The sequence below is a fragment of the Corythoichthys intestinalis genome, chromosome 21 (genome assembly GCF_030265065.1).
Source record: "Corythoichthys intestinalis isolate RoL2023-P3 chromosome 21, ASM3026506v1, whole genome shotgun sequence".
Classification (NCBI taxonomy): Eukaryota; Metazoa; Chordata; class Actinopteri; order Syngnathiformes; family Syngnathidae; genus Corythoichthys; species Corythoichthys intestinalis.
Window position 1 is genome coordinate 7,580,272 of NC_080415.1, and position 13,598 is coordinate 7,593,869.

General features: G+C 42.0%; 1 protein-coding gene across 1 annotated transcript; it reads right to left on the minus strand.

Annotated features, from left to right (window-relative positions):
- Positions 1-1,183: 1,183 nt before the first annotated feature.
- On the minus strand, positions 1,184-12,929 carry josd1 (Josephin domain containing 1). Its single transcript, XM_057826665.1, has 5 exons — positions 12,605-12,929; positions 11,546-12,195; positions 11,343-11,471; positions 6,622-6,816; positions 1,184-2,546 (listed from the first exon to the last, which is right to left on the minus strand). The coding sequence occupies exons 2-5, from the start codon at positions 11,860-11,862 to the stop codon at positions 2,447-2,449; spliced, it is 741 nt and encodes a 246-aa protein (XP_057682648.1). The 5' UTR covers positions 11,863-12,195; positions 12,605-12,929; the 3' UTR covers positions 1,184-2,446.
- Positions 12,930-13,598: the final 669 nt, after the last annotated feature.

Here is a 13,598-nt window from a genome sequence, read left to right on the forward strand (position 1 = left end):
CCAAGAGAGACGATTTGGTGTTTTGCTGAACCTTTCAACAGCAAATTAGTGAAACGTTGAAGAAGGGCACGCTTTGGTGAAAGTGAACGGTGGGAAAATGTAGCGACGACAAAACACTTCGAGAGGATTGTGAACTGTAAAAATAAAAGGGGGGGGGGATGGGGGTGGAAAAATCAACCAGCAGATCACAACTGACTGAAAAATAGTCAAGACGTTGTATAAAAAATGCAGGAGCAGAAACTGAAGAATATCTTCTTGAAAGTAAACATTAGTGTTGCACCGATACCATTATTGGGGGGCTCCCAATACAGATTCGATTTTTTCAGGGGCAAAAAAAAACTTTTTTTCCCAAAATTCTTGTTACACTAAATTTCTCACTTGTAATTGTGATTATGTCTCCGTCAGACACTGCTTACGGATTGTCTGCCATCGACGGCGATAGCCGTCAATTAAAATTGAATTGAAATGTTGAGCAGAAATGAGTTTATCATGAGTAGATTGAACGTCTACTCGTGATACTCATTTCAACTGATGGCAGAAGCGTGAAGACCTTTCATCACCCCTTCCATGTTGGTAGGGGCGACATTTCCATCCAAGACGATTCATCGTCATTAAAATCAAAACTAGCACAGATGTGAAGTCGGTCCCCATCAGACGCAAATTTATATAAAAATGTCAATGGTTTATGCTACGTTTGTGCTGTAAAGTTTCATTTGTGCTACTATCGTTTCTAAGATATTTACAATTCTATTATAAGTCAACCAACCACTCATTTTAATTAAAAATGGCAAAAAATGGTGTCAATCGTTTATGCTGCGAAGTTTCGTTTGTGCTGCTATCGTTTTTGAGATACAGATATAAACTTCGAGTAATGATGTCACGCCGCCACCCATATATTGCAAAAGGGACCTGATTTTCTGTGATTTTCGTTTCTGCTGTTTGTTCTGAAAGAATTTTTCGTTTGTGCTCCTATTGTTTTATAGATATTAAGATACTAATTTGAGTGATGACATAATCGCAGCCCCTCTGTCACGGCTGACGGTGCGTACCAACTCTCTCAATAACAAAGGGGTGTCCCAACAACTAGCCCAAACGTAGCACAGACTAATGGCACCCCTTCGGGTCAGTCTTTCAGTAAATCGGGTGCTGTCGGACCCGAAGAGGTGCAATTTGTTTGTGCTACATTTGCGCTAGTTTTGGGACACCCCTCTGTTATTGAGAGAATTGGTATGCTCTGTCAGCCGCGGGAGTTGAATACAGAAAAGACGTGGGTGATGTCATCACTCGAAAGTAATATCGCCATATCTATAAAACGAAAAGCAGCACAAACGTAGCATAAACGAATGGCAACATTCGAAATTAATATCTCAAAAACAATAGCAGCTCAAATGAAACGTTTTACAGCACAAACCAGCATAAACAATTGATGCCATTTTTATTTAAAATGGGGGGCTGGTTGACCTAAGATCGACCTCTAAAAGAATAGTAAATATTTTAAAAACGATAGCAAAAACGAAACTTTTTTCAGCACAAACGATTGACATGTTTATATAAATTTGCGTCTGATAGGAGGCCAACTTCACAGAGGTATAACTAGCTTATTTCATGACTGATTTTTAAAAGGTCAATGTCAAAGCCACCCTAACCCTATTTACTCAGTGGCTGCCATCGATGGCGCCATCCCTCCCACTTGGATTGGACGTCTAATAGTTATTAACTAATTCAGTTGGAGAGTGCATCTTGACCAGAGGAAGAACTACTTTTTAACTGATTGGACTTCTAGCACCGTCGATGGCAGTCAATCCACTGAAGTTTTTAGGGTATTTTCAGGTCACTGCCCATTCATTTGGGGAGATTCCCAGATCACCTCATGTTCTGTAACCCAAAATCAACAGGAAGTGACTGAAATTCAACAGCAAATGAAAAAAAAAAAATCCCCCAAATTAAACTCATCGTTTGCCATTGACCACCATAGACGTCCAATGCGTCTGAACTGGGAGGGTGGCAGCGAATGAACAAATGTTCACTCGCTGCCACCCACCCATTTCAAATGCATTGGACGTCTACTAGTGATAAACAACTCGGAAGCATGAAAAGACCTGTCGGCGGCCATGTTAGTGGGGGTGACATCCCTGCCGATGCAGTGACATTAAATGAATTGCACATCCACCAGTGACAAACTCATTTCAATTCCCATCAGAAAGTATCGGTGCAACACTAGTAAACAACTCCTGAACTAATCCTCCCTGGAAAATGTTTGCCGTCTTCATTGCTTCGCATCTGTTCAAGACAGTCCAGCAATTGAGTGTGTAAACAACCCCCCTCCCACCACCCTGAAAAGGGAACATTTAAAAAAAACAACAACAAAAACACAGACAACTCCACCAGTGAATAAATCTCAGAGGAGCGCCGGGCTGAGCGCGGTGGTGATTGGCGGCAGGATTCCTCAGCTGTCGGAGCGCCACGTATGTTGCGCCGCCACTTCCTCCGACACCACCAACAGAAGTTCACAGTTCTTCCCTCGCAGCTGCTGGCGGAGGAAGTTCCTGGTTTGCGGTCAGGATTGACAAGAAAACAAAACAGCCTCAGTTAAGCAAAGCATCTTGAGGAGAAATGAAACACCAAACCTAAAATGTGTTGTTCTAAAATTGAAGGATGTTAGCGCTTCACTTTTCTGGTGTTCTGCTACATATTCATCAATAATAGGTAACTGGAAAATGCAATTTCTGGTAGCTTTGCTGTGATGGTTGGTATATCGGGTGATTTGAGGGCATAGAGGTAAACGACCATCAATGGCATGGACCTACATGGCCGTCATTGGCACTAATAAGCATCCCAGCCGAATATCAATGGGCTTTAATGGCAACTTTTTGGTTTAAATAAAAAAAAAAAAAAAAAAAAAAATCACAACCACCAATAGAGATGTTTTTGGGTGTATAGCAAGGGTCCCCAACTTTTTTTGCACCACGGACCGGTGTGATGTGGGTCTTTTTTTTTCACGGACCGGTGTTCTGCCAAATTTTGCAGCCTTATAAAATTTTGCTCCCAAAGCTTTTGGGACGGGGAAAAAAGCCCTCTTTTATATTCAGTTGAACTCTCAATGTTATCCAACGGTGCTAAAAAACTATTTACATCATACACATACATGTGTAACACGAAAGTGGCGTAAATTAATGCTTAACGACACGCCAAAGTCGTTAAGTGAGAGAGCTGCGTGCAGTTGTTGTGTGCAGCTAACATGGCAAACGTAAGTTAACATTCCTTTCTTTAAAGAAAGTTTGTAGTGTGTACTTTGGAATCGCAGCATTCAAGGTCATTTTTAACGTTACGCGCATGCCAAATTTGTCAGAGGCCCGGCAATGTGCGGCAGAAAAATACAGCAAATATAAAATAGCAATTGTTTTTAGCCCAGTCGTGTTAAGTGCAGGGAAAATACAACTCACCCACTGAATCAGTGGGAGGCCTGAGCTTGTTTCGTTTGTTTCAGTGCTTTCCTAGCGACGTCAGGATATTCCAAAATGACTTTAATGCAGAACCTCGGTAGAGTCGTTGTCTCAAATGTACGTTTAAGGTCGCCGTCATTTGCGATCTCTACAAGCTGATATTCCTGTTGCACAGACATGCTCGAATCACTCGGTTTATTCACGTATGGGTCACGAATCCACTCCTTTGCAGTTCGTGGATCTTTAGTGATTGGAAAGTAGCATAGATTTTGTTTTCTTCGAGGTTGTAGGCTCATCTTCTGGCTCGGGAGGTTCCCTTTTCCCCGTAAAAAAATCTGTCCAAAGACGTCCATTTTTCAGTCATTCTAGTGTGTATTTCCGGGAACAAATGTGATGGGCGACGACCTACGTCATACGCCATTATCGAGGCCAAGCGCACATAGATATACAAACAAGATGTACTGCTAACAGTCCAATCAATGCATTTCTATGATGACCTCCCATTCTGTAGTTGTATATCTAGAGTAGACAGGGATATTGGTGTGTTAAGCGGCACAGGCCAAAGTCAATCGGCTAGAACGCACGACCGGTACCGGTCCGCGGCCCATGTCGTTGGGGACCCCTGGTGTATAGTATTCAAGGTCTGGGTTAGGAATTAATAGGAATGAAGAAGTTTTTGTGCCATTGAAATGAATGGCAAATAGGCCTATTGGAAATGAATGGGAAATTTTGCCCATGAGAAATGAATGTGGATATTTTTTGGCAAATTTTATTCAAACTGTTTTCTCTAAAAACGTACGACGTACAGTTTCAGGGTCACTTCCTGTTATTATTGGGTAACTTCCTGTTGATATTGTGTCACTTGGGTTGGAAATCAATAGGAGTGAATGGAGATTTTTTGTGCCATTGAAAAGAATTGTTAATCGGGACATTGGAAATGAATGGGAAATTTTGGCCAATGAAATTAATAGGAACGTTTTGGCAAATACTGGCCGAACCATATATTTTTAGCGAAAATGGTTTTGCCAAAATTTGTCAAAAACATACCCATTGATTTGTAATGGCCAAAATGTCCCATTCATTTTCAATGGCCCTATTTGCCATTCATTTCGATTCCATACTGTAGGTTTTTAGGAAAAAACAGTTTGGCCAAAATTTGCCAAAAAATACCCATTGATTTCCAATGGCCAAAACCTCCCATTCATTTCCAAAGGCCCTATTCGCCATTCATTTCAACGGCACAAAAACTGACTCCTATTGACTCTTTTTATTCCAAAGCCAGACCTTCAATACTGTACATTGGCATACCCAAAAATATATCTCTATTGGTGGTTGTAATTTTTTTTCTTACCAAAAACTTGACATTCAAGCCCATTGATATTGGACTGGGACGCTTATTAGTGCCATTGACGGCCATGTGTGTCCATGTCATCGATGGTCATGTATGTCCATGCCCTATATCAACAGGAAGTGACCCCGAAATGCCCTCAAATCAACAGGAAGTGACCTGGAAATTCCCCCATATCAACAGCAAATGACTCGATACACCAACCACCACAGCAAAGCTACCATCGCAATTTCTCCAGAAATTGCCCTTTCTTGTATTTAGGGCATTTCTTCAGTGGCCACCCATCCCACACCTTTTGACCATTTGACACCGTTCAAACACCAAAACGACTGGAATTTTCACGTTTTATCCTACTTGCCATAATTACAGTAACATTGCAGTAACATTGTTGACTTCATACTAATGTTAGTTTTTCTCAGGAAGAACATATATGTTTAGCTAGCTGTTGGAAGAGGACAAACTAATATCAATAAGTAAATAAAAATTATTCTTTTAAGAATAACGTTTATAGTCATGAAAAATAGAAGGAAGTACATAAATTAGCTTGATGTTTCTTTGGGGGCAAAACAGTCTGATTATGTCAAGTCTAGTGTATTAGCTTTTCCTACCATGATAAAAAGGTAGTTGTAGCACACATCTAATACAATTATAATTAAAAAATAATAATTATCATTTAAAATATGTGCCTGAAAAAGATTTAAACCTTTTTTTTTTTTTTAGATTAAATTCCTCTGCCTCTTAGATCTCAATGTGCAAAATAATGCATCATTATAATCTGTTGGGCAAATAAATGATACGAATAGCAAGCAATCAAACAAAGTTTAATACATTTATTTGTTCTCCGTGTCACTTATTCATCGGGAAGCAACCGGCAGACTGATCACCAATCTGGACATCTGTTTTTACGTGACTAAAGTAAGGTAAGACGTCATTAGACGTCTCCGTAGAGGCAAACGTTTTCGTGTGTTGTGATGCACGGCCCCGAGCTATCAGCAAAAATAATCAAACTGCTGTATTTCACTGTATACCCTAATCATATGTAAAGCACACAACAGCTGTGGAAGCTATCTCCATAATAATATTGGAATAAGTTGGCTCACACAATAGTTTACCGTGCAGAAAACCCTACTGGTCTCATCCAGTCTTTCCTGTTCATTTTGCTTTTGCTGTCCTTCTCGTTAATGTTCCACTCTGGTTCAAATTGGAAAGGCAGAACCAATGACATGTTAATGTAGTTAAAGAGTGACACTGTGGAAGTCCGGAAGCGTACCCATGTGACGTCACCACCCTGTGACGTCATCAAGAATGGCAAGGTACCAAGTAAAATAATTTAAAAATTTTTATTAAAACAAAAAAATTAAGAGGGGTTTTAATATCAAATTATTATAACTCGTACTAACATTTATCTTTTAAGAACTACGTCTTTTGTTAAGTTTAATTCATTAGTGGTTTATGGTTATTGTTTGTATTCGGTGTTGGCATTTGGTTTTGCACCGCATAATTGTAAGTAAATGCGCCCGTTGTGTTTTTGGCGGTTGTTGCCGAAAAAGTACTTATGGCTGTTGAGAGAAATTAATAAAGGTATAAAACTGCAAAGTGCGTGTTATTGGACATGAACATCTTTCTATCCGTGGTACCCTTTAATTGGTATTTAACCAAATATTTTCTATATTTTTATCCCACTTAGTTTTTAAAATTTGGTCTAAGGAGTAGTAAATACTCTCTCAAAAAAAAAAAAAAAAAATTTAAAAAGCATGATTTTGGATGTGAATTATTTTGGTTCGATGTGAAATGTCCTCCTATTCTGGAATGACCCTAATCCAAATTTACCTGAGCTGATCTGGACTGCCGATGGTTTGAGGGCCACGTAGCTTGGAGTCCAGGTTGTAGTAGACCCCCGCCACCTCTCGCACCCCGATCCAGTGTTGGCGTTTGAGCGGCAGCTGCAGAGGTCCCCAGCGCAAATTGGACGGAACGTTGAGAATGAAGCCGGTCACGTTGGACAGCTCTATGCTGCCGACGTCCCTGGATGGAATAAAGGCATGGTTTGTTTTGGTTTTTAGGTCTTGGTGTTTCTTTTTGGGATTCAGTTTTGTAACTAATGGGTTCTAAAATTACAAGAAGCAAACAAAGTCTCCTAAAACTGTACATTTAAAAAGTAATTACTGCATTTTTTTTAAAATATAAGATGCGTTTGACTATAAGCCACACCCACCAAATTTGAAAAGAAAACCCATCCCTCCTCCCACAGCCCAGCAAAGGAAACATCGTCCCCTCCCCGGAATCCAGGGTGATCCCCTGGGCCACCCGCACCCCCATCAAACGGCCTTCAGTCCACCCTCACCCGTGTCCAACCACTAACCACAACTGCAGCCTCCCAACCAGCACAGCACGCCACGGGACCCCCAACGGCCCACCACGCCCAGGGCAGGGCAGGGTCCCCCGCCGGGGCAGGCGACACCCAGCCGTTACACCAGCGTCCAGCCAGCGACCCACGACGGAGTGCAGGGCGGATACCCAGGCAGAGAGGAGAGGGGAAGGCGGAAGCAGGAGAACGCCACGGGGCGACACGAGTTTGGAGCCCCGACCTTCCCCCACTCCCGCGGCCGGCAGCTCAGGCAGAGAGGAGGCCACGCCCGAGGAGCCACGTCATAGAGAAAAAGTGTGGGACCCACCTACTACCCTATTACTGTGGCCGCCAGGTCCCCGGCTGGCAGCCATTACTCAGCAAGCACCGTGATGGGATTGTGTGGGGAGGGTAGTGCAATGTATGGATTAAAATAGGAGAGATTGGCTTGGGGCAGTGGGACCGATGAATTGAATTAATTTTGAATTGAAATTGATTAAAATGAATTGAATGAAGTGGGAATTTCTACCCAGCCCCCGTCCCACCGCCCTTTGCTGGAGTTTGATGTGTGTGGTGCGTTAAAAAAAGAAGTGCAGGGCCTGCCGTGAGGAAGTAACCGTGAGCACCCCTCCACAACAGGTCCCATCCATCCTACAACCTTGGTTTCTGATGCATTAAAATCAGGGTGGTGACTGTATGTCCCCATCCCAACTCTCCCCAGAAGAATGAATGAGTATGTAGGTCCCAGGGTGAAAGATACAGTGGGGCAAATAAGTATTTAGTCAACCACTAATTGTGTAAGTTCTCCCACTTGAAAATATTAGGGAGGCCTGGAATTGTCAACATGAGTAAACCTCAACCATGAGAGACAGAATGAGGAAAAAAAAAAAAAAGAAAATCACATTGTTTGATTTTTAAAGAATTTATTTTCAAATCATGGTGGAAAATAAGTATTTGGTTAATACCAAAAGTTCATCTTAATACTTTGTTATGTACCCTGTGTTGGTATTTTGGCCCATTCCTCCATGCAGATCTCTACAGCAGTGATGTTTTTGGGCTGTCGTTGGGCAACACGGACTTTTCAACTCCCTCCACAGATTTTCTATAGGATGGAGATCTGAGACTGGCTAGGCCACTCCAGGACTTTGAAATCCTTCTTGCGAAGCCACTCCTTTGTTGCCCTGGCTGTGTGTTTGGAATCATTGTCATGCTGAAAGATGCAGCCACGTCTCATCTTCAATGCCCTTGCTGATGGAAGGAGATTTTTCACTCATAATCTCTTGATACATGGCCCCATTCATTCTTTCCTTTACACAGATCACTCATCCTGGTCCCGTTGCAGAAAACCAGCCCCAAAGCATGATGTGTCCACCCCCATGCTTCACAGTGGGTATGGTGTTCTTCGGATGCATTTCAGAATTATTTTTCTTCCAAACACAATAACCTGTGTTTCTACCCAAAAATTCTATTTTGGTTTCATCTGACCATAACATTCTCCCAGTCCTCTTCTGGATCATCCAAATGCTCTCTAGCAAACCGGAGACGGGCTTGGACGTGTACTTTCTTCAGCAGGAGGACACGTCTGGCAGTGCAGGTTTTGAGTCCCTGGCAGCGCATTGTGTTACTGATAGTACCCTTTGTTATTGTGGTCCCAGCTCTCTGTAGGTCATTCACTAGGTCAACCCGTGTGGTTTTGGGATTTTTGCTCACCATTCGTTATCATTTTGACGCCACGGGGTGAAATCTTGCATGGAGCCCCAGATCGAGGGAGATTATCAGCGGTCAGTGAATATGTATTCCATTTTCTAATAATTGCTCCCACAGTTGATTTCTTTACACCAAGCGTTTTACCTATTGCAGATTCAGTCTTCCCAGCCTGGTGCAGGTCTACAATTTTGTCTCTGGTGTCCTTCGATAGCTCTTTGGTCTTGGCCATAGTGGAGTTTGGAGTGTGACTGACTAAGGTTGTGGACATGTGTCTTTTATACCAATAATGAGTTAAAACAGGTGCCATTAATACAGGTAACGAGTGGAGCCTCGTTAGACCTCGTTAGAAGACGTTAGATCTCTTTGACAGCCAGAAATCTTGCTTGTTTGTCGGTAATTAAATACTTATTTTCCACTCTAATTTGGAAATAAATTCTTTAAAAATCAAACAATGTGATTTTCTGTTTTTTTTTTCCACATTCTGTCTCTCATGGTTGAGGTTTACCCATGTTGACAATTACAGGCCTCTCTAATCTTTTCAAGTAGGAGAACTTGCACAATTGGTGGTTGACTAAATACTTATTTGCCCCACTGTATTTACAGTGCAAAATGAGGAGTGCGTGAATTAAGAAGCAGACTCCTGCAGGCAAAGCCCCGTCCGTCAGAACCACCGGCCGCAGGGCAGGAGAACCACCAGGGCCCTGATCAACCCCTGCCCTGGACCACCCCTGGCGCACCCGCATCCGCCCACCCCTCCCCCCGAGCACCCACCCCGCACCCTGAACTGGCGCTACACCAAGCGCCGGAGACCAGGGGATGTCCAGCCCACCGGCGAGGGACAGCAAGCCCCACCCAAGGCCCCATGAGCCCCAAGAGGCCCTGCCGACGACCCCGCCAACAGGAGGGATTTCAACTCAAAAGCTATTAAGTAGCTAATATTTTTTGTTTCATTTTGTTGTTTTTAAGGTGAGGAAGAATGTGACTGACTGAGCCTGACATCTTAAATGCTGAAGCAGATGGTTGAAGTGCTCAAACAAATGCTTTTGGCAACAAAGGTCTTATACGTAGAAAATACCCACTAATTTTATCATTGCCCCAATCCAAGCTCAACTGCTGACTGACACCTACAACACTGTTAATTTTTTTTCTAAAAGATTTAAAAAAGGGTGCCATTCATCATGATCTCTCCAAGAGATTTTAGAGGTTGTGGTTTGTTTCCTCTATATGCGCAGGTACACAATTTGCAGTAGATTTATATTTTACAGGAATGTTGCACTGAAAATATGTCACAGTTTAATAAATGACTTAAACAATATTTTTTCAGTTTTGAAATATCTTTTTTTTTTTTCAACAGTTGTATCGTAGAATATCATGTATCAAATTTCTGACCAATATATCGATAATCACTGTATCGTGATATCGTGAGATAATCGTTATCGTGAGCTTTGTATCGCGGATCGTATCGTGAGGTACCTTGAGGTTCCCACTCCTAGTTATCATTAGAGGTGTGCAAAATTTCCGATTCTTAGATTATTCGCGATTCGGCCGTGGAAGATTCGAGAACGATTCACAAACATCCAAATTCCGATTACTGAAATATGCCAAGTAAAGCAGAAGTACGACACACTCAGCGCGCCGCGCGGTCTTCGGTACGCAATTAGGGACGGAGCGAGAGTAGCTAAACATCATGCTTCTCATTACCCGGCCCCTCGGGTAACGCCAATGCTCAACTCACGGCTCTAGCTCAACTCATGCCACGAGATTTAAAAAAAAAAACAACAACATACCTGACTGCTGCCGAAAAGCTGCTACAAGCCACATTATGTTACGGTAGATATAATTTATATAGGACTAGATGCATTATAGCTTCGGTATCGTTACCAGCACATCTAGACAAAACTAGATGCGGGCGTTAGTAACGGCCGCCATCTTAAAGCAGTACACTTCCCTGCAAGGCTGTTGTTGCGAACCTTCCAAGCGAACCTAATTAACTTTTTATCTAAAATACTCCTAAATCGGTAAAATATTGACTTGAATCTATCTTTAAAATAGTTTTAAAACTTTTACATGTTGAAAGTAGACAAAAGAGAAATTATGGAATAACAGAAGCAATTTTAACAACTTTAACGGTTGATTCACAACATTAAATTAATTGAAAGTAGTTTAAAGCTGCTGATATAGAATGGGGACTGGAGTTTTTTATTTACTGTTATTTTTGTATATTTGTTTACTGCTATATGTTAACTTGATACTGAAATAGTAGTTTGGTTTAGCCTGAGAGGATTTTTGAACAATTTTGGAACTAATGTACAAAACAAATTAAAAAAAAAAAAAAAAAAAGAGTGGGGTGCATCAATAATCGTTTTATAATCGAATCGGAGCCTCTGAATCGTAATCGAATCGTTAGGTGCCCAAAGATTCCCAGCTCTAGTTATCATACCGTCAAAATCTCATACCGGCACATGCCTAGAGCAACCCCGTTCTCCCCTTCACACACCTCCTTTTATCCCACCAAACTGCCTCAAATCCTCGCGTCTGCAAGGCGGCCATGATGACATTGACGTCGTAGTTCCCGTTTCCCAGCATACTCTTCTTGTGAGGCGTCACCAGAGTGCTGGGGGAAAGCCTGAGTAGCGCACGAGAAGGAAACACGTTAGAAATACGTGAAAAATGCATCCAATCAAAACTGGCAAATGCCACCTCTGGTAGATCTCCTGCAAAGTGTCCCTGCTGAAGGCTGCCCCATCTTGGAAGACGTTATTGAGCGCGTGAAGCGCGCACAACTCCCGACGCTGCTTTTCATGGTAGATCGTCGCACCGCCCGCCGAGGCTCGCGGAAGCTGCGGCGTCATGAGCATGCACGAGAAGGTGGGAATATCCTGCTGCGGTTCTTCCGCTCTCACCGGCCCACTTCCACATTTTTGCTTGCTGACCTTCCAGGGCATGCAACCCAGCTCCTGAAGACCCCCCTTGCTCTTCCCTTTCCACTCGCCACCTGGATACGGAGTGCTGCCCATCCCACGTGGTTTGCCGCACACCTTCTGGTAGCTACATCCGCATCATGACAACCATCGCCGTAGTAACCACTCAGCCTCTTGGACGAGAGCAGCTTTTGTTTTCCTGCTTGATCGATGGGCGTTAAAGGTTCACGTCTTAATTTGGAGACACAGTCTGTCTTGGGTAATGAACGTGTAGACAAAACAAGCGGTCGCATGGGAAATAGAGGAAGAAAGGAATCACACTTTCACCACTGTGTTGACGACCGCCTTCATCCTCCAAGTTATTTTGTGTTGATTGCTTCTTCCAGCTTGTAGTTTTCCTGCCTTTTGTTCCATTGCCAAGCTGCCAAACTGTTACACAAAAAGAATTAAGAGTGGAAAGTTAAGACGTGTGGACGAGTTTAACGACAGACCTTGATAAAGCGCTAAAATCTCCTTATTGTTAAGCGACCCGAGCATGAGAACCTGATAAACATCCTCAGCAGTTTTGGAGGAAGCTGGCTTCTCAGTTAGCTAGCGACAACACACAGCCCTGGCAAAGAACCCCCAAACACACATTAGGCTTCTTTTCACGTGGGGGAAAAAGGCTTAACATACGCTCAAAACATATGTGTCCAGATTGGAGAGGACCCGCAGCAATGACAGAACGGCTTGTTTTGTGCATGCGCGACGTGACAATGTTGTCTTGAGCAAACAACCCCTGGCTGGCGCCTCCTTTTTTCCCGTTTAATAACTTCTTTCTCGGGCGTCGACAACTTACCAAAGCACCCCGTGTCTCCGCAGGAGACTGCGGGACGCAGGTTAGAAGAGTAAAAGCGGACTCGGTTGTTTTCCACAAGGTAGTTGGCTCCTTTGTCTTTTGTCACTTTTGACCAAGTGGCTTGTAATCTCTTCTCTGTGGCGGCTGCGTCGGTCTGTGGGCGCGCATGCGCACTGGTCTCACTCTGGCTCCATGTTGCTGTGAAGTGCGTACGTCATTCAGCCGAAGGAGGAAAGAAAGTGAGGGAGAAAGCATAAATCAAATGGTTAAAAGAATGTCAATAAGCACCAAATTCAATTTGGTATTTTATTCCAAATAATATATTTAACAATGCTGGAGGTCTACAATTTCTGTTATCATGCAATTACAAAGTTTCGAAACTTCCAGTTAAAATGTCAGGTTTTTAACCAACATTCCTATGGAGGTATTTGTGTCTTTATTATTCAATCAAATAAAAAGTTGCTTCAATCAAAATATATATTTTCAATCAAAGAAAAAGTCACTTCAATAAAAAAAAAATGTGTTTGAATGAAAAAATAAATTTGAAACTCAAAAACATATATTTGAAAACTATTTTTCTTTGATTGAAATTTTTTTTGGATTTAAGTCAAGTTTTTTTTTTTTTTAATGAAACACCATTTTTGATTGAAGTCATGTAATTTTGCGTTTGGACCACATTTTGGCTAGGACATTTGTGTCTTTATTATTCAATCAAAAAATAAGTTGCTTCAAACAAAAAAATATATATTTTCAAAAGAAAAATCACGTCAATCAAAAAAAAAAAAAAAAAAAAAAAAAAAAAAACAATCGTAGAAAAAAAGGTTTGAATGTGAAAAAATGTTTGAGACTCAGAAATTCGCATTTGAACACTTTATTTTTCATTCAAACTGTTTTCTTTGATTGAAGCAATCCTTTTAGTGTTTGAGCCATATTAGGGGTAGGACATTTGTGTCTAAATCATTCAACCGCAATAAAAGTTGCTTTAATCAAAAAC